The sequence below is a fragment of the Ovis aries genome, chromosome 21 (assembly GCF_016772045.2).
Source record: "Ovis aries strain OAR_USU_Benz2616 breed Rambouillet chromosome 21, ARS-UI_Ramb_v3.0, whole genome shotgun sequence".
Lineage (NCBI taxonomy): Eukaryota > Metazoa > Chordata > Mammalia > Artiodactyla > Bovidae > Ovis > Ovis aries.
In genome coordinates, this window is record NC_056074.1 from 30,593,694 (window position 1) to 30,621,517 (window position 27,824).

Genomic DNA, 27,824 nt, shown 5'->3' on the forward strand with positions numbered 1-27,824 from the left:
GAGCAGCTAGCCTGCAAAGTGTGTGGGTCCATTCACACCATTGGTTTTCTGTAGACATGTTCTACAGTAACACTGTACGATTCTAACTCATCAAGTAACACAGAAAACAAATTTGACTTGGATCACAGGTGTCCATGTGAAAGGTTCTAGGAAATGACATGAGGTTGTCCTCATGACTTCGGGTAGGGGTGATTTTCTGAAATGTGAAACAGAAACATAATATAAAGGGTGACATTGGTAAATTGTTAACGGGGTCTGGGCCCTGAGTAGTTCTGCCCGAGCTGGGCTGTTGCAGCTTTCCATGACCTTAACAGCAGGCCATGATGTTGCTCAGAGACACCCTGAGCTCGGCTCTGCTCCATCATACTCTGCCTCACCCCAGTCAGTAGGTTAAGTCCCTTCTTGGTTTGTTGATTCAGACACACCTGAGGAACCCAAGGTGGCCAAGCGATGGTGTTAGACACTACTCCCGTGGAATCATTGTGTTTCCTGGTAGACGCTTCCCTCTCTTTGGAACTAAGGTCTCTAGAACAGAAGGACGTACTATTGTGGGGCCAGGAAGAGAAGATTTGCTGGTGAGTCACTAGGGGCAGCAGTGAATGGTGCCACTGCCATGTCCAATTCGTGATTCCTGGACCCTTGAACCCTGCTTATGGGAGGAATAATAATACACTGGGTATTGGTATAGGACGAAGAACACTGCCCCAGCCCTGCAAGGTATTTCCACATTGTTGGTGCTATAGTTGAGTCTCCAAAAGGCCAATCTGTTTTTCTAGCAAGTTAGCTGCTACAGGATGGTAGGGAGTGTTGTTGAGATGAGTGCTAGGAGAATAGGCCATAAGGTCCCTTGATCAGAAGCAGTGCTGTGTAGAACATCATGAGAGTACATAAGGCATCTTGTAAGCTCACTGACGGCAGTGTGGCAGAAGCGTTGTGCAGAGGGAAGGCAAATCCACATCCAGAGTGAGTGTCTATTCCAGGAAGAATGAACACTGTCCCTTATGGAACGGAAGTAGGCCCAAGTAGTCAGTCTGCTGTTTGGTAGCTGGCTGGTTACACCAGGGGATGGCACCCTGGCAGTGAGCCCATTCTGGTCTGATAGACTGGGCATCAGCAGTGGCTGTGGCCAGGTTGGCTTTGATGGGTGAAGTCACCTCCATCATTGCTGACAACGCCCCTTTGGTCACAAGTCCACTGGGCAATGACAGGGGTGGCTGGAGGAAGAGGCTGACTGGGAGCCACAGAGCAGGTCATCTTATCCTCTAGACTGATAAAATCTTCCTCCATGGAGGTCACCCTTTGGTGGGCAGTCATATGGTACACAAATGGTTTCCTGTGTTTTGCCCATTATGAGAGGCCTGTCCTATTCCACTCCCCCAGACCTGCTTGTCACCAATTTTCCAATCGTGTTCCTTCCAAGTCCCTGAGCATTCCTCCAAACCACTGGCCACAGCTCATGGATGAGTATACAACCACAGGTCTGGCCACTCCTCCTCCCGTGCAAAGTGCAAGACCTGGTGTGCTTCTTCCAGTTCTCCCTGGGAGGATTTCCCATCACCAGGTTCTTCGGGGACGTCCCAGAGAGGGCTGTATTGCTGCAGCTGCCCACCTTCAGGCGGTGCCTGCCTGTCGTGCGGAACCATGACTCTGTAAATCTGGTCTGTCTTCTCACCCTCTGTCAGCTGAGCATAGAGAGCTCCCTGGGAGTCTGTTGGAGCTGACTGGGAGAGAAGGCAAAGTCCAGGGGTGGGGACCATGGACAAGGAGCCATGTAACTCTTCTGTGCCTCCAGGGCCTGCCTGGGCCTGTTCTCAATGACATCACTTCTGTTTTCTGATCGGTGCTGCTGTGCATGCCCAGCTCTATGGCTTGGTGGGTCAGACAACAGCCAGCTCAGGTTCACATGGTAACCTGGTGTCCATGGTTAAGCATTCAGTCTCTCCTGGGGCCCACTAGCAAATCAGAAGCTGTATATCAAAAGAAGAGTAGCTGTCCATAGAGGGACACAGAGCTTTTCTCCCAAGTCTTAGTAGTCCTAACTGTGACTCACCTGTAGGGACCTCCAGAGGTTCTAAATTGCATACCTATCCACCACTGATAGTTTGAATACCACTGGACTCCTGGGTTGCATGGCCCAAATGACCAGGCTACTTTTGGTGGTTTTCACTAACAGCCATTGAGAAGAAAGTGCTTGCCAGATACATTTCTACACATTGGGCGCAAGGGAATGTGTTACTTTGTTGACGCAAAGTACATCTGGAACAGCAACTGAGTCAAAGTCTGCTCCTGGTTCAGTTCAGTTCAGTTCAGTTCAGTCGCTCAGTCATGTCTGACTCTTTGTGACCCCATGAATAGCAGGACGCCAGGCCTCCCTGTCCATCACCAACTCCCGGAGTTCACTCAAACTCATGTCCATTGAGTCGGTGATGCCTGATTAAGTCTACAATAATCTACTGCCAACCTCCATGATTCATCTGTCATCTGGACAGACCAGACAGGTTGAATGGGGATGTGGTAGGAATCACTGCTTCTTCACCTTTCAGGTCCTTCAAGGTGGCATTAATCTCTGCAGTTCCTTCAGGAAAATGGTATTGCTTTTGGTTTACTGTTTTTCCTAGTTACAGACAGTTCTAGTGGCTTCTACCTGACCTTTCCTACTATAATAGCCTTTGCACTGCACATTAGGGAAGAAATGTGGGGATTATGTCTGTTCTAATTTCACATTCTGAAAGTAGAGAAATAACTACGAAATGGGTTCAGGGACTCACTGTACCCTCTGTGAGATAGATATGAGCTAAATCTTTTGAGCATCTGACCTGTGCAAGCCCTGACTCTGACACAGGGCCCACAGTAACATTTTGGGTCACCAAGAATCAGTATTGTCTTCCCTGCTGACTCAGACTGTAAAGAATCTGCCTTCAGTGCAGGAGACCTGAGTTTGATCCCTTAGTCAGGAAGATCCCCTGAAGTAGGAAACTGCAGTTCACTCTAGTATTCTTGAATGGAGAATTCCATGGACAGAGAAGCCTGGCAGGCTACAGTCCATGCGGTTGCAAAAAGAATTAGTTTAGAGTCTGTATCCAGTAATCCCTGAAAAGTTTATCTCCTTTCCTTCTGTGCACAGTTACTCTGATAAAAGGCTGTAAGTCCCTTTGAGGTGGGCTGGGAGAAGGATTAACACCATGCATGTTTTGTGGTGTAGCACGGTCCTTCCTTAAGGAGATCTGGCCTTTCCCTAATTCAAGGAGTTCTGGGTCTGTTCAGTTCAGTTCAGTTCAGTCACTCAGTCGAGTCTGATTCTTTGCAACCCCATGAATCACAGCACCCCAGGCCTTCCTGTCCATCACCAACTCCCGGAATTCACTCAGACTCACGTCCATTGAGTCAGTGATGCCATCCAGCCATCTCATCCTCTGTTGTCCCCTTCTCCTCCTGCCCCCAATCCCTCCCAGCATCAGAGTCTTTTCCAATGAGTCAACTCTTTGCATGAGGTGGCCAAAGTACTGGAGTTTCAGCTTCAGCATCATTCCTTCCAAAGAAATCCCAGGGCTGGCCTCCTTCAGAATGGACTGGTTGGATCTCCTTGCAGTCCAGGGGACTCTCAAGAGTCTTCTCCACACCACAGTTCAAAAGCCTCAATTCTTTGGTGCTCAGCTTTCTTCACAGTCCAACTCTTACATCCATACATGACCACTGGAAAACCATAGCCTCGACTAGACGGACCTTTGTTGGCAAAGTAATGTCTCTGCTTTTCAATATGCTATCTAGGTTGGTCATAACTTTTCTTCCAAAGAGTAAGCGTCTTTTAATTTCATGGCTGCAGTCACCATCTGCAGTGATTTTGGAGCCCCCCAAAATAAAGTCTGACACTGTTTCCACTGTTTCCCATCTATTTCCCATGAAGTGATTGGACCAGATACACTGGCTTAAATCAGAATGGATTAAAGGGCCATGACTATTTTTATCATTCAAGTTAGACTTCTGTTTACTTGTCCTAAAATTCTCTCACTTAAGTAGATCAAGCAAGAATTTAGTGAACTGCTCATCTATTTCATTTCTAGGGACACTATGAGCAACTAGCCAACTCCATAGGTCTCTGTAAGTCAGACTTTTTATTACTGCTTTGTCTTCGTTGGAAAAAAAAAATGTGTATTTAGGTCTCCAGCCCATTTTTTGATTGGACTGTTTGTCTTTTTTGATATTGAGCCACGCAGTTGCGAATATTTTCTCCCATTCTGTGGCTTGTCTTTTCATTTTGTTTATTGGTTTCCTTTGCTATACAAAAACTTTTGAGTTTAATTAGATCCCATTTGTTTACTTTTGTTTTTATTTCCATTACTCTGAGAGATGGATAGAAAAAGATATTTGCTGTGATTTATATCAAAGTGTGTTCTGCCTATGTTTTCCTCTAAGAGTGTTACAGTGTCTGATCTCATATTTAGGTCTTTAATTGATTTTTATTTTTTTGTGTGGTGTTAAAAGGACTTCCCTGTAGCTCAAATGGTAAAGATTCTGCCTGCAATGCAGGGGACTGGGGTTCAATCCCTGGATCAGGAAGATCTTCTGGAGAAGGGAATGGCAATCCACTCTAGTATTCTTGCCTGGAGAATCCCATGCACAGAGGAGTCTGGTGAGCCACAGTCTGTGGGGTTACAAAGAATTGGACACGACTGAGTGATAACATATTTACTTACTATGGTGTTAAAAAATGTTCTAATTTCAGTTTTTTACATGTAGCTGTTCAGTTTTCCCAGCACCATTTTTTGAAAAGACTATCTGTCCTCTGTTGTATAGTCTTGCCTTCTGTGACATAGATTACTTGATCATAGATGTATGGGTTAGTTTCTGGGTTTCCTATCCTATTCCATTGATCTATATATAGTTCCATTTTTGTGCCAGTACCAGGCTATTTAATGACTATAGTTTTGTAGTATAGTCTGAAGGCAGGGAGCCTGATTTCTCCAGTTCCGTTTTTCTTTTTCAAGATTCCTTTGGCTATTTCTGGTCTTTTGTGTCTCCATACAAATTTTAGGTGTTTTTTTTTTTTTTACTAGTTCTCTGAAAAATGCTCTTAGTTATTTGCTGGGAATTGCATTGGATCTTTAGATTGCCTAGGGTAGTATATTCATTTCCACAATATTGATTCTCCCAATCCAAGCATATGGTATTTCTTTTTATCTGTTTGTGTTATCTTCAATTTCTTTTATCAGCATCTTATAAATGTTTTCAGAGTACATGTCTTTTGCCTCCTTAGGTAGGCTTATTTGTAACTAGGCATTTTATCCTTTTTGATGCAATGGAAAATGGTATTGTTTCTTGAATTTCTCTTTCTGATCTTTTGTTTTTAGTGTAAAGAAATGAAACAGATTTCTGTGTGCTGATTTTATAACCTGCAACTTTACCAAATTTATTGATGAGCTCTAGGAGTTTTCTGGTGTCATCTTTAGGATTTTCTATTTATAGTACCATATCATCTGCAAACAGTGACAGTTTCCTTCTTTTCCCCCCATTTGAATTCCTTATATTTCTCTGGTTGCCATAGCTAGGACTTCTAAAACTATACTGAATAAAAGTGGTGAGAGTGGACCTCCTTGTCTCACTCCTGGTCTTAGAGGAAATGCTTTCAGCTTTTCACCATTGAGTAGGATATTAGCTGCAGGTTTGCTGTTATATGGCCTTTATTATGTTGAGGTATGTTCCTTGCATGGCCGCTTTCTAGAGAGTTCTTATCATAAATGATGCTGAATTTCATCAAAAGCTTTTTCTGCATCTATTAAGATAATCATATGCTTTTATTCTTCAGTTTGTTGATGTGGTATATCACATTGATTGCTTGCAGATATTGAAAAATCCTTGCATCCTTGGGATAAATTTCATTAGATCATGGTATATAATCCTTTTAATATATTGTTGAATTTGAATCGCTAGTATTTTGTTGAGGATTTTTGTGTCTGTGTTCATCAGTGATTGTGACTTTGCTGCTAAGTCTTATCTGACTCTTTTGCAACCCCATGGACTGTTGTCAGTGCCATTGGCCTGTAATTTTCTTTTTTTGTAGTATCTTTGTCTGGTTTTGGTATCAGGGTGATAGTGGCTTCATAGCATGAGTTTGGGACTTTTCCTTCCTCTGCAAGTTTTGAAAGTATTTCAGAAGGAGAAGTGTAAGCTCTTCTCTAAATGTTTGATAAAATTTGCCTGTGAAACCATCAGGTCCTGGACTTTTGTTTGTTGGGAATTTTTAAAATCATAATTTAAATTTTAGTACTTGTGATTAACTTGTTCATATTTTCTGTTTCTTCCTGGTTCAGTCTTGGGGGATTGTATCTTTCTAAGAATTTGTTCATTTCTTGCAGATTGCCTGTTGTATTGGCATACAGTTGCTTGTAATAGTCTCTTATGATGTTTTGTATATTTCTGTGCTGTCCGTTGTAACTTCTCCTTTTTCATTTCTAATTTTATTGATTTGAGTCCTCTTCCTTTTTTTCTTGATGAGTCTGGCTAAAAGTTTGTCAGTTTTGTTTATTTTTTCAGAGTCAGCTTTTCGTTTCATTGATCTTTGCTATTGTTTTCTTCATCTCTATTTCATTTATTTCTGCTCGATCTTTATGATTTCTTTCCTTCTACTAACTTCAGGGATTTTTTATTCTTCTTTTTCTAGTGGCTTTAGGTGTGAAAGTGAAGTGGCTCAGTCATGTCTGATTCCCTGCAACCCCATGGACTGTAGCCTACCAGGCTCCTCCGTCCATGGAATTTTCCAGGCAAGAATACTGGAATGGGTTGCCATTTCCTTCTCCAGGGGATCTTTCCAACCCTGGGATTGAACCCAGGTCTTCTACATTGAGGGCAGATGCTTTAGGTGTAATGTTAGATTGTTTGAGACTTTCTGAGGTAAGACTATATTGCTATAAACTTTCCTCTTAGAACTGATTTTACTTCATCCCATAGGTTTCAGATAACTGTATTTTCATTTGCAGTGTCTCTAGGTATTTTTTATTTCCTCTTTGTTTTCTTCGGTGATCCATTCGTTGTTAAGTAGCATATTGTTTAGCTTCCCATGTTTGTGGTTTTTAAGCTCTTTTTCTTGTAGTTTATTTCCAGTCTCATAGTGTTGTGGTTGGAAAAGGTGCTTGATATGATTTTAGTTTTCTTAAATTTGCTGAGGCTTGGTCTGTGGCCAGCACATGGTCAGTTCTGAGAATGTTCCGTGTGCACATGAGAAGAATGTGTATTCTGCGGCTCTCAGTGCTCCTGTATTGGGTACATGCATAGCTCTAATTGTTGTATCTTCTTCTTGGATGGACCCCTTGATCATTATATAGTGCCCTTCCTGATCACTTGTAACACTATTTTAGAGTCTATTTTCTCTGAATCGTGCATCGCTACTCCAGCTTGTCTGTGATCGTGGATTCTGTTCCTCAAGCCAGAGAACTGTAGCTCCTCTTTGCTTCTGCTGCCCATCCTCTGGTGGTTGAAGCTCTCTAAGAGTCTTGTGTAAGCTTCCTGATGGGAGGGACTGGTGTGGCTGAAGATGGGTCTTGTCCCTCAGGTGGGCAGGGCTGTGCTCTACAAAATTTCAACTGGCTTGTCTGCTGATGAGTGGGGCTGTGTTCCTACCCTGTTCATTGTTTGGCCTGCAGGCTATTTGGTGGGGCTAATGGCATCACTGATTCGATGGATGTGAGTCTGAGTGAACTCCGGGAGTTGGTGATGGACAGGGAGGCCTGGCATGCTGCAATTCATGGGGTTGCAAAGAGTTGGACATGGCTGAGCGACTGAACTGAGCTGAGCTGAACTGAATGGCTTCTGCAAGGGCTCATGCCAATGGGTATTTCCTAGAACTGCTGCTGCTAGTGTCCCTCACCGTGGGGTGAGCCACTGCTGGCCCCTGCCTCCTCAGAAGACCCTTCAATACTAGCAGGCAGGTCTGGCTCAGTCTTTTACGGGGTCACTGTTTTTCTCCCCTGGGTCCTGGTACACATGAGACTTGCTGTGCACCCTCCAAGACTGGAGTCTCTGTTTCCCTCAGTCCTGTGAAAGTTCAAAGCCAGACTCTCCGGGGACTCTTCCTTTTGTAGGACCCTCAGGCTGGGAAGCCTGACATGGAACTCAGAATTTTCCCTCCGTGGAATAACTTCTGTGGTATAATCATTTTCCGGTTTGTGGGTTGCCCACTTGGTAAGAATGGACTTTGATTTTATCATGACACCCCTCCTACTGTCTCATTGTGGCTTCTTCTTTGTCTTTGGATGAAAAATATCTTTTTTTTTTTTTTTTTGGTAAGTTCTAGTATTTTTTTGTCCATGGCTATTTAGCAGTTAGTTGTGATTTTGGTGTTTTCATAAGAAGTTGTGATTTTGGTGAGCTCATGACGGAGGAGCCTGGTAGGCTGCAGTCCATGGGGTCGCTAAGAGCTGGACATGACTGAGCGACTTCACCTTCACTTTTCACTTTCATGCATTGGAGAAGGAAATGGCAACCCACTCCAGAATTCTTGCCTGGAGAATCCCAGGGACGGGGGAGCCTGATGGGCTGCTGTCTATGGGGTTGCACAGAGTCAGACACGACTGAAGTGACTTAGCAGCAACAGCAGCATGTTCTACTCCACCATCCTGAGCTAATCTTATGTCTAAACTTTAAAAGAGTGACAGCAACAAGTGCTGGCAGAAACAGGAAGTAACTGTTATAGGCAGTAGTTGGTACAACTGCCTTGCAGTACTTTTTGTTATATACCAGGACTAAATAATGTAAAGCCTATGGCCAAGCAGCTCCACTCTCTGTTATGTATACGTGCAGAAGATCTAGTGCTTAAGTCAAACAAGTATTCATAGTATGAGAATGTTCAAAGCAGCATCAGTTTAAAAAGGATCAAACTAGATATAACACCAATGTCCATCAGTTGTAAATTTGTTAATTTGTGTTGTAGTAGTAATTCAGTGGGATCCTAGGCAAAACACTTATGGTGATAAATGTCAAAATGCTGGTCTCCTTGTGGGTCTGAGGGCCTGCTGGGGTGCTGGAAGTGTTCTATATCTTGGTACGAGTAGTGGTTAAACATATATATGTGTGTGTGTGTGTGTGTGTGTGTGTGCATATATATATATATACACGCACTTAAACTTTTTTCTGAGCTGTGAATGTATTTATATATTTTGCTGTGTGCATTTCATAACATAGTAATAAAATGTGAGAATAGAGTTATGTATCTGTTTCATTTTGGAAACATAAACACAGATGTACAGCCTAGAAATGTATGAAAATCCTTCTGAAGAACAAGGTTGAAGAGACAGGGAAGAAGATGGAACTTCCCTCAGCGTATCTTTTCATATAGTTTTAATTTTTCTGTAAAACTAACGTGTTAGAGATTCAAAGAGTAAAATTACATCAGTAAAGATGGAAACAGTTTTTAGGAGGTAGTGGCAGAAACAGAGGTGTTGATGAGTAACTTCATCTTTTGTTTTACATCTTCCCACCTCCCTTGGCGTTCAGTTTGGGGTCGTATTACTAACACTGGCCAAAAAGCTTTAAGAAGAAGCCTTTGGGCTAGAACAGAAGAGGTGATTTTATTCCTCCATGTACTCTCTTCCTTTTCTCTGCAGTCACACAGGTCACATCCTTACAGCATGGGACCAGAGGACAGATTTATCCCTGGATCTCTATGTCGCCACGTGGAGCACAGCTGGCCTGAACTTGTGCTTTGAGAGTGAGAAATAAGCCTGTTTCATTTGGGGGACTTACTTGTTGCTGCAGGATAGCCTAGCATATTCTGATCAATAGAGAAGATGAAAAATTAAGGTGATTTTTTGAGAGTGAGGAGATATAGTGCCTATTTTAGGGAAGTTGGGGAGAGTAAGATAAAGGTTTTCTATATTCTTCAGAAGAATGAGAACACTTACAGACTGTTAGAGCTAGAAGAAAACTAGAAACATTGTATTCATTGTGAAGACAAAGAAACTGGGACCACAGGGCCTAATGATTGGGTCAAGATCACATGACAAGTTAGTAGTAGAGACAGGATCACAACCCTCATTTCTGAGACCTTGAGAATAGTCCCAGGGTTAGACTACAACTACTTTTGAGAGCAGCTAAACAGAGTCAGACACGACTGAGCAACTTCACTTTCACTTTCCACTTTCATGCATTGGAGAAGGAAATGGCAACCCACTCCAGTGTCCTTGCCTGGAGAATCCCAGGGATGGGGAGTCTGGTGGGCTGCCGTCTATGGGGTTGCACAGAGTCGGACATGACTGAAGCGACTTAGCAGCAGCAGCAAACATTTGCTTTAGACTATTCTGAACTTCACTTCCCTGGTAAAGGTTCTTGGTGGGAATCACAGCGATCTGAGCCCCTGTCAGTGTTTGCCCCCAGCTCTGCGGTTGTAACAGGATCCCTCTTTCATTTCCACTTGACTACCAAGGATGAGATGGCTGGATGGCATCACGGACTCGATGGATGTGAGTCTGGGTGAACTCCGGGAGATGGTGATGGACAAGGAGGCCTGGCGTGCTGCGATTCATGGGGTCGCAAAGAGTTGGACACGACTAAGTGACTGAACTGCACTGAACTGAACCTTCTACCTAGCCAGTCTACTGTGGGTGACTTGGGAAAGTCAGAAAATATCCTTCACAAGAATTGGCACTTTCATACCCTATTTCTCTTATTGCTTATTTTTTTGTGATCTGAATCACTTGTATGAACAAAGTAGACACAGAAATAAAGGTAATGTCCTTGTTGAGGGGTGTGCTCCTTTATCTTTTGACATTTTCTGGGTGGATAAGCCCTTTCTCCCAGAGTTTGTAAGAGTAAGGAAAAGAAATGCCTATGGCAAGGTTTGAACAAATGTCTAGAGGGCCCAGATTGTCTAGATTGTTTTGTCACAAATCTCTTTCTGCTTCAGCATTGCTCAAGACTGGGTGACCAGCCAGAAGTCTTCCCCACCCCTCATAATTTCTGTCTATGATCCGGTAACTGCCCCTTGTACCTTCCTCAGGCTCATATCCCGAGTACCCCCACCCGCCTCTCCATTTCTGAGCCATGGCCATCTCTGAGCCATGGCCATCTCTAAGGTGGACACTTCCAGACCTTTGTTTTCTGTCCCCACTCTGACCCTGGGAATTAAAGGAGGTCATTGTCACATCATCACTGGGCAGCCAATCAGGTGGCAGCTCCCTCCAGGAACCTCCTTGTGCGAGGGGAGTTCTTAGGCTGCTTCAATGGAAGGAGGGAGCCACGTAGGAGGCCTGGCATAAGCGCAGAGATGATAATCACAACATGGATTGTGTACATCCTCGCTCGGAAAGGTGCCAGGCTCCCCTTCCCACCCAAAGTCAGCTCGGTGAGTGGGGCTGGTGATGGCTAGGTGGAGAGTATCTCAGGCACCATCTCCGCTCTGAGCCCTGGAACTTCCGGAGAGGAGAGTTCATGTTGGATGCGGATAGTGGCGCAGGAGTGGGTCTCTCTACATTCTGAGGGCATTGATTTATGACTTTGTTGCAGGATGTGGAAGTTACGGAGAGCGAGGCTGTGTCTGTAGTACAGCACTGGTTGAAAAAGGTAAGGTTCCTCTGGGACTCAGGGTAGCCCAGATTGTAGAGAGCTGGATTTCTCTCTCCGTAGAACCAGGAAACCCAAGTTCATTGCCCACCAGCCTGCCTGGAGCTGCGTCCGATTCATCACATGTTTGGGAGCACCCAGTCTGTTTCCTCACCAGAGATGCTCCGGTGTCACCACCGGCCCCACCCTGCTTCTCAAGCATGGAGTGGAGGGGGCTCAGATGGGTGGCCCCTACTGCAGGATTTCTCAGGAGGACCTTGGGTTAGGGCCCATGACTTACCGAGTCCCTGGAATTCCACAGGAAGGTAACAGCAGACGGCTTAGTGTCAGAACTGTGCAATAGCGCATGTGTAGGGATATGCATGTGTATGCTATGATAGGGAAGAATAAAAAGGAAAAGGAAGAGGAGGGGGGACTGGGGACCAGATGAGTGAAGGAAATAATCCTCTGAAGGAAATCACTCACCTTTCAGACTGAAGAAGAGGCTTCCCAGGACATAAAGGAGAAGATGTCCACCAACTTCCCTCCCATGCAAGGCCAAGATATACATGTGACTAGAGACGTGGTAATGGAGCCTGTTAGCCGCCCATCCTGGGGGACTGGGGGGTGGGGAAGGGGAGGTGGGCCTAACACAAGGGTCCTGGGCTAGTGGGCGGAGCTTGTCCAGGCTGGGCTGTACCCTGGCCATGGGTAGGCTGTACCCTGGCTGGGCAGTAACCACTGGATGCCACTGAATTTCCTAGGTGAAGCACCACCTCTCAAAGTCTGGTTTGTTAGCAAACCAGAGTCAAGAGGTCCTGGAGGAGAGAACAAGAATCCAGTTCATAAGATGGAGGTAAAGCATCTCTTTTCCCGGACCAAGACTGTAGGGTGGGCGAAGCAGAGAAGGCACGAGCCCCCTCTCCGGGATTCCTGGCTGACACAAACCCAAGTCTGTCCTTCTCTAGAGGTGTTGACACCTTTGGCTGAGAAGTTTTGCATCCTGCCTTTGGGGTCTTAAGGGATTGTTTTTGCTGTCTTGAAAGCCCAGCTCATCCCTAAATTTTGAAATAACTGGAGGGGTTGGAAAATGGCTTGCTTACCATCTCTTAACTGCTTCTGAATACATTTTAGACTTCTGTTATTTTTGCACTTGATTTGTTCAGAAGTGGCTGCACTTTAAAGAGCAAAAAGAAAACAAGCTCTTAAAATGCAGAAGCTGAAACCCTCCTGTTGGCCAGAGGTGAGAGGAGGTTTCTCAGGCCGAGGCTGGAGTCCTGAGCTCCACGCAGCTACACAGGCCGTGGCCATCTTCCTGGGTCCCTGCCTTCCTGCTCTGCAGAGGCTAAGACTCCAGGCAAGGGAGCCTGGGGCCTGGAATGGGCTCACCCCTCAGCACACGCTTCCCTGTTTCCTTCTGGGGTGTGCATTCGCTTGGGCCTCCTCTCCCAGGAGAATCCCTGTGGCCTTCTGCTGGCCTTCCCCCTCTCATCTCTGTACTCAGCTTCCTTCCTGTGCCCCCACTGCCAGCTTTGCTCTCTCCTATCAAGAAAGATGCAGTTCCCGAGAAATGTGTTTTTGCGTCCGATCCATCAGGATGCTGTTTTCCTGTGTTTGTCCCTTCTAGTGGCATTACCATTTTAAAAGACGATTCAGAGGCTCAAGAACTGCGTTAAGAGGAAGGGTCTAATTTGAGACCTCCCTAGGAAAGGGAGGGAAACCTGACAAGGTGGCCCAAATCATGAACGTTGTTAACTGCCCCCCAGCCACTGCACTCCATGTGGGATGCTTGTCTGCTCCCGGCCTGGCTGTGCTGCCAGCTCTAGCTGCTGTCATTCCTTGGTTTGGATAATATAAACATCCTCCTCTGGTATTTTTTAGACCTTGGCTGCATAGTATAAGTAGGTTAAAGCTCTGGAGACGTGGGACAGGAATCAGTCAATTATCCGCATAGATGTTTTCCACTCTGGGTATTCTGTGGAGATTTTAAACCAGTAAACACAGTCTGGTTCCCCCTCTGATCCTCCTATCAGTTTTATTAAGTACATGGTCAGGGTTGCATATCCCTTTATTAAGCACCACTGAATGTGCACTTATGTGACAGGTGTGTATTGGCCACCTGATGCTTGCTAGGCTTTCTGGAAGACAAAACAGCATAAATGAAGCCCCCATTTGAAAGGCTACACAGGACGTGGGTGGAGAAACCTCTGAGCACTGAAGGACATGCTGGGGACTCCACCAGAATCACCTGCGAGGGTACAGTGCAGGGCTGCGCCACTCGGCTTTGCTGGGCTGGTCATCTGGGCCCACCCGTGTCTGGGCAGGGACCTGACATGCAGGGGCCAGGTGAGGCCTCCCACAAAGGCAAGGGCCTGGCAACTTGGCCAACCCCGTCTGGCCCCTGTGGCCCCTTCTTCTCGGAGGCATCCCCTAGCCCCTCTGTCCCCTAGCCCCTCTGTCCTCTCTCTCTCTCCCTGGGCACTGGCCAGCTTCATTGTGTCTGAGCCATATTTCAGAGCACATTTGGGTTGTGTTCCTCATAGGCGGTATCAACACTGAATTCACACAGAAAACCCCAAACCTAGAAGAAAGCAGACTCAGAAGGCACTGTCAAGAATGGGGAGTCCACAAAAGAGACACAGATGTAAAGAACAGACTTTTGGACTCTGTGGGAGAGGGTGAGGGTGGGATGATTTGAGAGAATAGCATTGAAACATGTATATTACCATATGTGAAATAGATGACAAGTCCAAATTTAATGCATGAAGCAGGGCACCCAAAGCTGGTGCACTGGGACAACCCTGAGGGATGGGATGGGGAGGGAGGTGGGAGCGGGGTTCAGGATGGGGGCACATGTACACCCATGGCTGATTCATGTCAATGTATGGCAAAAACCACAATGTTCGAAAGTAATTAGCCTCCAATTAAAAAAAAAAAGAATGGGGGAGTCTAAAGGGCACAGGAATGGGGCTCCAGTGGGCAAGCTGCTTTTGCTGGAGTGGAGGGTCTGTGGGGGTGTGGAGTTGGGAAGGGCGCAAAGTGGACGCTGGTGAGGAAGGCAAATCCAGACGGTGAAACAAGACAAAAGCAGCAGCAAAGAGGAGCCTGCAGCCTCTCTGTGAAAGAATGCTCTGGCAGGATCTCTGAACCATGGTGAATATGCGCAATGCTGATCATAGAGAGCTGGTAGGCGAGCGGGAGAGGAATTCAGAAGGGGCAAATCCTCAGCCTCAAGACCTCTGACCCACTGTGTAACTCTGGCGAAGGCGCTTAACTTCTCTGTCTCCTTGACTCTTCTTAGGAACATTTACTACCTGCCTGGGATCGCTGGGGGGCTCAGGGGTACTTGGTTAGTAAAAGATGCTTCTTGGTACTGATACAAAGAGGGTGGAGGACCAGCTGTAAAGCTCATAGGGACAGTCAGAACTGTGGTCCACACGATTCCACCTCTGGCGGTTCCACAGTGACTGGTTAGTGGAAAAGGAGCCCAGGCACCCCAATGCTTGACGGTGTTTTGCAGCCATACCCGTATCTTCCAAGTGCCGAGTGAGGCAAGAAACGAAGCCATGCGAGATCGGATAGAGCAGGTGAGACGAAGGTAAGCGTTAGGAACAAGATGATTTGTGTCCTAACTGGGGGCAGGTGGGTGGGGGGCCGCTGGTCTCTCTGTGGGTCTCCCTCCGCCCCAACCCTGGGCCTGGCTAAGCCTGGGATCCTTCTGGACTGAGCGCCTCTTCCCAGGACTCAGCTCCAGGGCCCAAGCTCGGGCTGCAGTGGTCTGTGCTTGGGGGCTGCTGTGGTCTGTGCTTGGTGGCCTCCGCTGCCCTTCCGTCTCCCTTACCTCTCCTCTCCTCTGTCCCCTGCAGCATATGCCATCTTTCAGATGAGATCTCTCAGGAGCTTCACAACAGAAATAGCTACTCCGAATGCTAAGAGCACCAGGTGGGAGAGCCGACGGGGAGGGGCGGGGCGGGGCAGAGAGGACGGCTCCCAGGCTGGGTGGGGGCTTGAGAGTACCAGCAAGGGGGTGCACCGGGGCCAGTGGGGTCAGGGAGAAGGCAGCTGCCTGAGGCTCCTGCCATGCCTCTCAGATTTCCGGAAGAGCTTCGAGTCTAGGTCAGATTTGTGTCTCTGACTCTTCACTGGTGTCACAGACCAGTGCTCCTCCATTGCCCACAGGCCCAGGGGTCTCAGGGCCTTGTAGTCGAGGCCAAGGTGGGGCCTGCAGTTCTGAGTTGCTGGCACTCCTGAGCATGGCCATGGCTGGTCTGCTGACCCCACTTTGAGTCATAAGGTCACACAGCCCCAGAGTGGGAGCAAGGGTGCACCGGTTTTGGCTCAGCCACCAATTAGGGCCATGACTTTGGGTCCCATGAGCTCTTGGCCTGCACATGGTAGGTACCAGTGGTCGTGGCAGTGGTTGCTTGTGCAGCTCTGGATGGTGGTGGGCCATTGACTGGCGATGCCTCTCCAGGAACCATCTGTCCAAAAAAGGTTGTTGCACCCCTGCCAGGCGGGGGCTGATGGGGTGACCACCAGCATGCTTAGAGGAGGGCCATGGAGGTGTATGTTGGTATTTATTGAGCACTTCATCTATGCCAGCTCCTGCACAAGGCACCCTGTCTGGGTTTCTCATCTGACCTGAGTCACCGTAGGGGGAGGGTGTGCTGGTGCACTGATGGTTGAAGCAGAGATAAAGCTGCTCTGGGGGGCAGACGCTGGCTTTCATCTGGCTCTGGCATGGGCACTTGCTTCATGCCCAGTGCCTCAGTTTCCTGACTTGAGGACATTCCTCGTGGACCATGGCATTCTGCACGTGGCAAGTGCAGGGTCAGTGGTTTGCTAATGCCAGTAGGGGCGAGGAGTCAAGGCCTGCAGGGGCCTCTGGAGTCAGGCTCCCGTCTCAGCTCTGCCCGACGCAACGGCTGTCCTCCCCATGGGCCTCCCCGCTCCTGTATCCTGCTCTGTGAACGTGGAGCGCAGTGGGCTCAGGAGGCATTGCCAGCCTTGTCCACTGCCCTTCCCACATTTCCATGTGCCTCTGGTCATTTCCCTCTTTCCAGGTAGGTGTCCTTCAGGATCAAGGAGCAGCCTGTGTTGGAAGGATGTCCACCTACCCTGACCTGAGGAGCAACCACACCTGGGCAGTGACGATCCAGCGGGTGAGCCCTGCCTTGTTATAGTGGCAGCACTGGAATCTTGCTGAACTGCTGATAAAGAGACGTGCTATTTAACCACCACCCCAGCCTCTGGTGTGAGTGCCTTGCTACCGTCCATTGTTCGGATCTTGAACAGCCATGGGCTTGCCTCTGGGGACACAGGCTCATCGCCTTGTGGGGAGACAGTGACAGGCCCCCACCACTGTGTGAAGCAGGGCTTGCTGGGGGCTCCTGGAGTATTAGGGGCAGGCTGTGCTGTGGCAGGAGGACTTCCTGGGGGAGGTGCGACCTGTGTGCTTCACTCGAGGATTTCATGTCCTTTTACTCCTTCTCTAGAGTGCGTCCTTTCCTTACACAGACCCATGCTTCTGACCTACATCCTCTTCCTCTCTCTGAAGAACTGTTAACATTTCTTGCCAGACAGGTCTGCTGGCAACAGTTTCCTTTGTCTGAGAAAGTATTTCCACTTCATTCTGAAGGATACAGAAGTCAAGGTTTTCTTATCAACACTTCTAATATTTTGCTCCACTCTGTTCTTGCTGGCATGGTTTCTGAAGGGAAGTTGGATATAATTTTTATCGTACTTCTCTCTAGGTAAGGTCCCTCCAACCTGGCTGTCAAGATTTTTGTGTGTTTGATTTTCTGCAGTTTGAGTATGATATGTTCAGGTGTCGCTGTTTTGCCATTTATCTTGCTTGGTGTTCTGAGCTTCCTGGATTTGCTGTTTGGGGTCTGTCATTAGTTTTGGAAAAATCTCAGCTATCACTTTGAATATTTTTTCTGTTCTTTTTGTTTCTCTCCTGGTTTCCCATTACTCAAATGGTGCACCTCTTGTAACTGTCCTGCAGATCTTGGATATCCTCTTTCACTTCTTTTCACTCTTTCACTCTTTTTTGTCTCTTTGTTTTTCCGTTTGAAAAACTCCTGTTGACATTTCTTAAACCTCACCAACTCTTTCCTTGTCCACATGTAATCTTCAGGTGAGCCCATCAAAGACGTCCTTTGTTTCTATTTCAGTTCAGTTCAGTTCAGTTCAGTTCAGTCACTCAGGCATGTCCGACTCTTTGCAACCCCATGAATCGCAGCACGCCAGGCCTCCCTGCCCATCACCATCTCCCGGAGTTCACTCAGACTCATGTCCATCGAGTCCGTGATGCCATCCAGCCATCTCATCCTCTGTCGTCCCCTTCTCCTCCTGCCCCCAATCCCTCCCAGCATCAGAGTCTTTTTCAATGAGTCAACTCTTCACATGAGGTGGCCAAAGTACTGGAGTTTCAGCTTTAGCATCATTCCTTCCAAAAGAAATCCCAGGGCTGATCTCCTTCAGAATGGACTGGTTGGATCTCCTTGCAGTCCAAGGGACTCTCAAGAGTCTTCTCCAACACCACAGTTCAAAACCATCAATTCTTCAGTGCTCAGCCTTCTTCACAGTCCAACTCTCACATCCATACATGACCACAGGAAAAACCATAGCCTTGACTAGACGGACCTTAGTCGGCAAAGTAATGTCTCTGCTTTTGAATATGCTATCTAGGTTGGTCATAACTTTTCTTCCAAAGAGTAAGCGTCTTTTAATTTCATGGCTGCAGTCACCATCTGCAGTGATTTTGGAGCCCAAAAACATAAAGTTTGACACTGTTTCCACTGTTTCCCCATCTATTTCCCATGAAGTGATGGGACCAGATGCCATGATCTTCGTTTTCTGAATGTTGAGCTTTAAGCCAACTTTTTCACTCTCTTCTTTCACTTTCATCAAGAGGCTTTTAGTTCCTCTTCACTTTCTGCCATAAGGGTGGTGTCATCTGAGTATCTGAGGTTATTGATATTTCTCCTGGCAATCTTGATTCCAACTTGTGTTTCATCCAGTCCAGTGTTTCTCATGACGTACTCTGCATATAAGTTAAATAAGCACGGTGACAATATACAGCCTTGATGTACTCCTTTCCTGATTTGGAACCAGTCTGTTGTTCCATGTCCAGTTCTAACTGTTGCTTCTTGACCTGCATACAGATTTCTCAAGAGGCTGGTTAGGTGGCCTGGTATTCCCATCTCTTTCAGAATTTTCCACAGTTTATTGTGATCCACACAGTCAAAGGCTTTGGCATAGTCAATAAAGCAGAAATAGATGTTTTTCTGGAACTCTCTTGCTTTTTCCATGATCCAGCGGATGTTGGCAATTTGATCTTTGGTTCCTCTGCCTTTTCTAAAACCAGCTTGAACACCAGGGAGTTCACAGTTCACGTATTGCTAAAGCCTGGCCTGGAGAATTTTGAGCATTACTAGCATGTGAGATGAGTGCAATTGTGCAGTAGTTTGAGCATTCTTTGGCATTGCCTTTCTTTGGGATTGGAATGAAAACTGACCTTTTCCAGTCCTGTGGCCGCTGCTGAGTTTTCCAAATTTGCTGGCATATTGAGTGCAGCACTTTCACAGCATCATCTTTCAGGATTTGAAACAGCTCAACTGGAATTCCATCACCTCCACTAGCTTTGTTCGTAGTGATGCTTTCTAAGGCCCACTTGACTTCACATTCCAAGATGTCTGGCTCTAGATTAGTGATCACATCATCATGATTATCTGGGTTGTGAAGATCTTTTTTATACAGTTCTTCCATGTATTCTTGCCACCTCTTCTTAATATCTTCTGCTTCTGTTAGGTCCAGACCATTTCTGTCCTTTATCGAGCCCATCTTTGCATGAAATGTTCCTTTGGTATCTCTAATTTTCTTGAAGAGATCTCTAGTCTTTCCCATTCTGTTGTTTTCCTCTATTTCTTTGCATTGATCGCTGAAGAAGGCTTTCTTATCTCTTCTTGCTATTCTTTGGAACTCTGCATTCAGATGCTTATATCTTTCCTTTTCTCCTTTGCTTTTCATCTCTCTTCTTTTCACAGCTATTTGTAAGGCCTCCCCAGACAGCCATTTTGCTTTTTTGCATTTCTTTTCCACGGGGATGGTCTTGATCCCTGTCTCCTGTACAATGTCACGAACCTCTTTCTATTTCAGAGTTTCTTATTTCTGGCATTTCCTTCTGGTTCTTTCTTGGGGTTCCCATCTCTCTGCTTAAGTTACCCATTTGTTCTGGCTTGGTATCCTTTTCCACTAGAGCCCTCAGCCTGTTCATCAAGGCTGTTCTAAGTTCTCAGTCTGATAATTCCAACTTACCTGCCACGCCTGATGAGTTTGGTTCCGATGATTGCACTGTCTCTTCAGATGTATGTTTCACTTCTCATCATACCTGCAGTTTGTTGTTGAAGGCCAGGTAAGATGTCTGAGGTAGACATGGCTTCAGTGTGAGGTTTTCTATTTGTCTGGTCAGGAGTCAGACTGTGTTTACTCTTTTCGGCAGCTGTGGGGTCAGAGGCTATCATTTCCTTTTGTGTCCTTGCTTTTGTCTTTGGATTTTCCTAGAGATTCTTCCTTACATAGGGCCTGACGCTTGGAGCTCTTAGAGCTGCAATCCCCTCTTACTTTACAGGAGCCCTATCGATGTGGTGAGGGCTGAGCAGGGCAGCAAAGGAGCTTCCTGGAATGCTCTGATGAGGTCTCAGTCTCTGCTACTCTGTGCCCCTGGCCTGGAACCTTTATATGAGTTTCTCAGCTCCTCCCTGGCCCCTCCCTTAGGAGAAGCAGGAAAGCAGGAGGGGGCTATAGCTGAATATTCCTTCCTTCGGTCAGGTAGCCTCTGGAAAAGTTGTTTTCCTTGAGAGCAGGCTTTTGTTAAGGAAGCAGAATGCTCTAGACATGTTTCAAAATGCCTGTTTCCACCTGCTCTTGCTGGGAGACTGGGGGGAGGCTCCTCTTGTCTTCATGGTGAGAGTCTGGTGGGGTTCCTGCAGGTAAAACTCAGAATGTGCGGGGGTTTCCCTAAGACTGGCCCGCTGGGCTTGTTAACTTTCAAGCCTGTCTACAGTGAGTTACCAATAATTCACCACCTGCAGTTTAAGCCTTGCTCTCTGGCCTGGTCCCAGGGGTCCTGCTCTGGGTCATTGTGAGTCTCTGTCCACCTATCTGTCTTACGTAGTTTCAGTCAGCTGTTTGCCCTGTGACCTCTGATCTCTGATGGATCTGGAAAGAGCTGTTGCTCTTTGTTTTATGCAGTTTCTTTTTTCTTATTGTGAGGACAGTCGAGGACTTCCAAGCTCTTTGCACACAGACCAGAGACTGGAGATCTCCTTGGTGCACTTATCAAGTGGCTAGTAGAATAACGGCCTTCCCTGGGGACTCAGTAGGTGAAGAATCTGCCTGCAGTGCTAGGTCCCCTGGAGGAGGAAATGGCTGCCCACTCCAGTATTCTTGCCTGGAAAATCCCATGGACAGAGGAGCCTGGCAGGCTACAGTCCATGGGGCCGCAAGCGTTGGACAGCACTGAGTGACTAGACCACCACCACAGCGGAATAACAGCTAGTGTTTGCTGAGCTTCTGCCATGTGCTGGGTACTGTGTGCACTTAACCCTAGCAGTGTAGCTCCTCTGCTATTAGTGATAGACCATGTGAGACTGGAGGTGGGTCCTTGACCAGAGTCACTTTGTGACTGAACAGGGTGGAGCCCAGCCTTGCCTTCTGGCTCCTGGCACCTGTTCTCAGCTGCTTCCTGTGTGGGCCCTGGGCTAGGCTGGGGAACATGAAGAAAACAGGACACCTGTCCCTGTCCTGGTGGAACGGTCATTCTGACAGGGGAGACGAGTTTGAGACTGTATCAGTCACAACATTCACAGCCACCATAAAGGAGAAGTATTGTCTTCAATGAGAACTTGCCCTGATTTGAGATTTACTTTCAGTTATTTAAAAATCATCACCTCATTTTGCAGATGAAGACCTGGAAGGTCAGAGAGGTTAAGTGGCTTTCCTGGTGCCACCCAGCCATGAGATACAAGGCTAGGATTGGGATCCAGGCCGTCTCAGGCCACACCATTGTGCAGTGCGCTGGGGTGAGGAGTGGATGGTGGTGGTGACCTTGACTAGCAGATGCTGAGTGGGCAGGGGTAGAGGTAGGACTGTCCTTCCCATCTGCCCCGCTGTCCCTAGCAGTCAGGAACGCCTGCCCTCATCTCCCTGTCACCGTCCCCCCCAGCCTCCCTCCACCTGCATGTGCAGTGGAGGAGGGGGTGAGAAGAGCTGCAGCAGGAGTGGCCAGGCTGGGGGGCTCCAAGACCCGAGAGGAGTGGGGGGGCCATAGAGGCAGTGCAGCAAGGCTGCTCCAGCTGGACGGGAGGGGAGGGAGAGGGCACAAGGGGGCAGCTGAGGGGCCAGGCCTCGCCCCAGCAGAGGTGGGAAGTGTGGGAGTGTTACGTGCAGCCGGGCGTGGGGCAGGATGGGGGCGGGGAGCCCAGGAGGGGGCTCCAGGGAGGTGAGGGGGGACGGGTTTGAGATAGGACAGAGGCGACCTGGTGACAGTGTCGCCTGCAGAGCAGAGATGAGGGCATGTGGGGACAGCTAGTGACGGGGCAGCTCTGCCCAGGCAGGGTCTCGGGGGGTAGGTTGTTTGGGTCCTGATGTGGTCTTGCAGGTGATGTCCAGCAGATGGAGGGACAGACAGAGCCAGGCTGGAGGGGTGGCCTGTGAGAGGGCGTTTGCAGGCAGGGCCGCAGCCCAAACCTCAACAGGGGATGGAAGGAGGGATGAGGTACACGGACTGCTCTCTGCAGCCCCTCCCGACCCTCCTCGCACTCCGGGGAAGGTGCGGGGTGGTACTTGGCTGGCCAGACCTCCTAGCCACAGGCTGCTGGCTCACAGTTCAGCCAAGGGACAACACCTGCTCCACAGGCTAAACTGCATGCCAGTTTTGCCAGAAACCACCAGATGGCGCCACTTCCATGCAAGAAAATGTTTCCTGAAGGCGACTTTGGGTCAGAGCCTACCTGCGACACAGGGTTTAGATTTTACAGCTACTTGGGAGGCGTGAGCAGATGGGAGGCCTTTGAGTGTCTTGGTTTAATGATGACTAGTTCACATCCACTTCCATGCACTGTGTGGGGGCGACTCACTCGAATAAAACATCCTGAGTGCTCCACCCAGGTGCAAGCCGGAGTGAGGGGCTGCCCAGGCAAGCGTTCTGTCCCGTCCCTGGGGGCTCAGGGTGGTGGAGGGATGGCAGGCACTCAGTAGTGCAGGCTTGTGGGAGACCAGACAGGACAGCAGAGGATGTGGAGTGGTCTTCTCTGCTTTAGAGAAAGTGGACTTCCTGGCAGAGGGGGCATTCAGCAGAGGCTTCACCAGACTCCGGCAATGAGGAGGGGTCTTCTAGGTGACATGGAAGGACGTGGAGGACATGTGCAGTGGAGGAGGGGGTGCACATACAGGAAGACGTGGAGGACGCTTAGGGAATTGGGCCTGGCCCTGAATGTTTGGGAGGCAGGGTGTGGTGAGGATCATGACAGAGGAGGCGGTGGGTGCAATATAACCCTGTGGAGCCTGCCAGAGGACCCCAAGGAAAGGAGCCAGGTGTGCTAGCCACGGGACACGGGAGAGGGGTGGCTTGCATGGGCTCCAGCTTCATGCACCTGGAGGAGCAGGGTGCCCTCAGGAGGGAAGGGAGACCATGTGCTGGGCTGACCTGGAGGTAATGGTAAGGAGCTGACCGCTTTCACAAACACCTGGAGTGTGGGGAGTGAGGACCTGCATTAGCATTTTAGCCGTGGCTCCTCTAGACCTCGGGTGGAAATGAAGTCATTAAGTGGCTCAGATGGAGTTTTGTTCTGTGCGTGATTAACCCCAGGAGGGGAGTTTGGGAACAAATATGCCTCCTCTACCTGTATTACAGGGGACTGAGCCATGGTAAATTAGAAGAAAAATCACTGGCAAATTTGGGACCAGTCAGCTGTGACCAAGCCATTTGTGTAGTTAAATGGAGCTGAAAGAGCTAATAAAGGCGTTGTGGGTCATGGATCCTTCCGGGAGGGGAGGGGAAGGTGGGATGAGGGGTGGGTAGGTGGGCAAGGAGCTGCTCCTTATGCTGTTCCCAGCAGTTTTACCAGAGGTGGTGCTGGCGGTGGGGTGTGTGTCAGAATCCTAATGGGGAGAGGCAAGATAGAGACCCAGCCTTGGCCCCTGGCGTCTCTGAAGACAGACTGGGCCTCGGCAAAGTGGAGGCTTGGGACACAAGGGATGTGGGAGCGGCACCTCCTGAGTCTGTCTCCCAGAGTGAGGGGACCCGACCGTAGTGAGCGGCCCAGTGTCATGGGCACCCCGAGGGCGGAGGCCCAGCTGGTACCCTGGCTGTCTCCCAAGAGCTGGGGTGGCTCTGAGCATGGACCACGCTCAGAGGAGGCTTTTCGACACTGGCCAAGCCAGAACATGAATGCGGGGCCCCAGGTAGGAGGGTAGCAGAGATGCAGAGACGGCAGGAAGGGAAGTTCTGCAAAGCTCCGAGACCACCCCAGGGAGTGACGCAGAGGCACTGCAGCGGAGGGGGAAGCCTGACCGCGCCCAGACCAGGCACAGGGGATCCCTGGCGGTGCTGGCCATGCTGTGTCCACATTCCTTCCTGAGGAAGCTGACACAGGCCTGGGTCCTTTAGAACAGTCCCTAGGCAGGGGGTCGGGGGTGGCGGGGAGCAGCTGCACACCAGGAGCCCTCGGCGCCCCCCGGATTGGGAAGCCCAGTTGCTGGGCAGGTGCCCATGTGCAGGGGTGGGGCTGAGCCTCCCTCTCCCTCCCACACCCCTGCTCCCTGCCAGCCCCCCAAGTCACTCCCCTCCCTCGCCCTCCTCCTCGCCCTCCTCGGGCCCTGCAGCACAGCAGAAGGGGTGCACTGGGTTCTGTCAAGGAAGGGGACCCAGCAAGGAGCTAACAAGGGGCCCACAGGCAGTGGGCCTAGTCAGTGGGCTTGGTTGGGGTGGTCAAGCCGGGCGGGGAGTTGCGGGGCAGGGGTGTGGATACGGGAGAGGCTGTCCGTGTGGCTGACTGCCCCTCCTCTGCCTCTGCAGGGAGCTCCACGCATCTGCAGGAGACAGGTTGCTGCTGGGCCGCCACGTGTGGCTCCGTTTCCAGAGCCCGCCTCGGTGTCTCCACCCTTGCAGGGCCGTTGTTTTGGGTACCCTCCTCAGGCAGCTCTTTGCAGGTGGTCTTGGGAGGGGCCGTGAAAATAAGCAAACATCTGGTGAAAAGGAAAGTGTTGGGAGTGGTTTGGGAGCCAGTGTGTGAGGGGATGTTGTCAGGACCTATGGGTGGTGGTCACTTCGGGTTGTCACCTCAAGTGGCTGGGGTTTGCCTGGAGCAACCAGTCCCAACTCCACGGGCTCTGCCTGGAGACCAGCTGGGCTCCGGGATGTCCCTCAAACCCTGGGCAGGGGGCTTCTCTGGGCCCGTGTGCCAGCTGAGGAAGGGTACCTCTTCTTGCTGCAAGCTCCCGTGGGGTCTGGGAGAGAGGCACCCAGCATGGCCTGTCCCGGGTGTGTGTGTGTGTGTCTGTGTGTGTGTGTCTGTGGGTGTCTGCGTGTGTGTCTGCGTGTGTGTGTGTCTCTGTGTGTGTCTGTGTGTCTGCGTGTGTGTGTCTGTGTGTCTGTGTGTCTGTGTGTGTGTCTGTATGTGTGTCTGTGTGTGTCTGTGTGTGTCTGTGTATCTGTGTATCTGTGTGGGTGTGTAGTGGCATCCTGTGACCAGCAGAGGATGCTATTGCCCCACGTTGGCCCTAGATGGTGACTGATCCCACATGCAGCACTTCCGTCACACCTGCTCTGTTCCTCCTTCGCCAGCTTGGGGCCCTTGTTTTGGGAGCAGGCACCTTGGTGGCTCGAACAGTAAAGAATCCACCTGCAATGCAGGAGAGCTGGGTTCTGTCCCTGGGTTGGGAAGATCCCCTGGAGGAGGGATGGCTACCCACTCCAGTATTCTTGCCTGGAGAATCCCTGTGGATAGAGGAGCCTGGTGGGCTACAGCTATGGGGTTGCAAAGAGTCGGACATGAGGCTGAGCCATTAAGTACAAGCACAGAGAATACCAGGCCTGAGTTTTGTGGGGTGGGGCCGCTTGCTCTGTCTGGTTGTAGCCAGAGGCTGGAGGAGGGCAGTCACCGTCCTGGTCCCCGCGGCCCAGCCCCGCCTGGGTCCCTGCCTGGGTGGCTCTGACACAGCTGTCCTCAGGCTCTTCCTCAGCGGAAGGGGACCTGGGAGCTCCCGGTCAGCTGCTTCCTCTGCCCAGGGTTTGGGGGGCATCTTTGGCCTAGTACCTTGTGACCACCTGTGAGTGTCCTGCTCTGCTTTGGTCCCAGGATTAACGAAAGGGAGACAGGCAGTGAGAGACAAGCCCAGTGTGGCTCCCCCGGGGCCCTCTTCAGCTCTAGCCCTTTCCACAACCGCCTTTCCTGGCTCCCCACCTCTGACTCCCATCTAACTCAGGCCCCTTAGGTTTCTGGCTGCTTTTGAGTTCCTCCTGGAGGGGGTTGGCACTGTTTCCTGAAGGGGAGGTCCTCAGTGCCAGCCTGGGGTGTGCATTTCTCTGGGGTGTGCATTTCTCTGCCCAGTTTCCTGCCATTGGGACCATTGAGGCCTCGTGAAACAAAGGAAACACTGATTGCCTTCCTTGGAGTTTGCATCGTGTCGGCTCCCTTTTATGGGACTGCTGCTGCCAGCTCTCAGCGAGGAGGTGGGTGGGGGGCATCTACACGAGACATCCCTGCTCTGCCCTCTCTGGCTGTGTAGCCGTGACTGCATCACGTCACTGCTCCAGTCGTGGCTGTCCCCTATGTCTTGTGTGGTGGCATCGGAGGAGGCAGAGCCCTGCCCTCTGCTTCTCCAAAGTGCATGAGTCCTCGGGCAGGTCAGCCTGTGTACAGACTCCCTTTCCCCTCACTGCTCTGGGGGTGGGACTGCTGAAGGCCCCCCAGAACTGGCTGTGGCCGCACTCTTGAGCCGGGGGGCTGCTCCGCTCTGATCAGTGCTCCCTCTCCTTCCTGCTCTCTGCGCCTGGCCAGGACCTTGGGGTCCAGCTGGTCTTGGGTCTTGGCTCTGATGCCCATTCTTTATTTTGCGCTGAGTTCATGACGAGCTCTAGTGGCCTGAGTGAGCCCTATGGAGGATGTGTCTTCCCAAGGTCATGGGGAAGGGTCCTTGTAGCCACAAACAGCCCCCCGGGAGCATCCTTTGGGGTTGCCGTCAACGTTTGTCACTGAACCTGCAAAGCCTAGAACAGATGGGCATGTGGCAGCTCTTGCAGGCTTCCCCTTCACGGACTTTTCTCCCCTTCCTTCCTGTTACCGTCAGCATCATGGGACCCGTTAGGATACTTGCTCTGTTGCTGGCAGTAAGGCCTCCCCTGCTCTTCTGGGCTAGGGACAAAAAGGCAGAAGAATTCCCCAAAGAAGGAGCTTCGGTGAGGGGTCTTGTGCGCTTTGATCACTTGGTCACGATCCTCTGAGTATGAGCCCAGCTCCCTCCCGTCACCACACCCTCGGTCACCCCAGGTGCTGCTGGACGTGAGTGGGTGGCTTGTAGGAACGGCCTCCTTGGTCACTGCAGGGCCTCTGACCCTGGGAGGCCCTCAGGGAATTGTATTTCTCAGAAGTTAAGTTTTCCTGTGGTAGAAAACACATAAAATGTGAAACCCCAGCTCTGCTGCTTCCTAGATGTCTAATCAAGGGTTAGTGGCTTAATTTCTCTGAGACTCATTTAAAACTTTAAAAAAATACATGCACACACACACACACGAATGTTGATTTCTGCCCTCTGTGTCTTGGAGGGTGGTTGGGAGGTGGGGTGACAGACTGCGGCTCTTAGCCTCGGAGCGCAACGTGAGAGCCTTCCCAAGGGGAGGGAGGGCCTCCCTGCTCACAGCCGCCTCTCCAGCACCCAGAGTGGTGTCCGCCGGGCACGGTTGGTGCTCATGAATGAATGAACGGAGGCTGCTGGGAGGGTGTGAGCTGGACACAAGGCTGTGAATGTGATGGGTGAGGACAGAGGGGACGGAAGCTTGGAGCTATTTTTTCGGGAGCTGCTGAGGACAGCTGGCTGAGGGGCCCCGTTGGTGTAGACAGCAGTGGTTGGAAGCCACATAAATTGGTAAGACAGGCTCAGTCCCTGCTTAAACTGTGCCAGTGCAGGCAGGACTTGCAAGGGAGAGACAAGAGAACCAGGTCAGCCTCAGAGGGGTGCTGCCAGGAGACAGGAGGGCCAGGTCAGGGGATGGGGATGCTTTGGGGAGC

General features: G+C 49.7%; 1 protein-coding gene across 1 annotated transcript; it reads left to right on the top strand.

Annotated features, from left to right (window-relative positions):
- The first annotated feature begins 11,254 nt into the window (after positions 1 to 11,254).
- Positions 11,255 to 15,462, top strand: SPATA19 (spermatogenesis associated 19). The gene is made up of 6 exons (XM_027959287.2): positions 11,255 to 11,332; positions 11,494 to 11,550; positions 12,023 to 12,115; positions 12,294 to 12,385; positions 15,050 to 15,127; positions 15,396 to 15,462. The coding sequence occupies exons 1-6, from the start codon at positions 11,255 to 11,257 to the stop codon at positions 15,460 to 15,462; spliced, it is 465 nt and encodes a 154-aa protein (XP_027815088.1).
- The last annotated feature ends 12,362 nt before the right edge of the window (positions 15,463 to 27,824 follow it).

Excerpts from the sequence above, each read along its gene's own strand:
- SPATA19 (XM_027959287.2), top strand. The coding sequence starts at position 11,255 with ATGATAATCACAACATGGATTGTGTACATCCTCGCTCGGAAAGGTGCC. Across the intron at positions 11,551-12,022 it reads TACAGCACTGGTTGAAAAAG|ACTGAAGAAGAGGCTTCCCA; the intron begins GTAAGGTTCCTC and ends CTCACCTTTCAG. Across the intron at positions 12,116-12,293 it reads TACATGTGACTAGAGACGTG|GTGAAGCACCACCTCTCAAA; the intron begins GTAATGGAGCCT and ends TGAATTTCCTAG.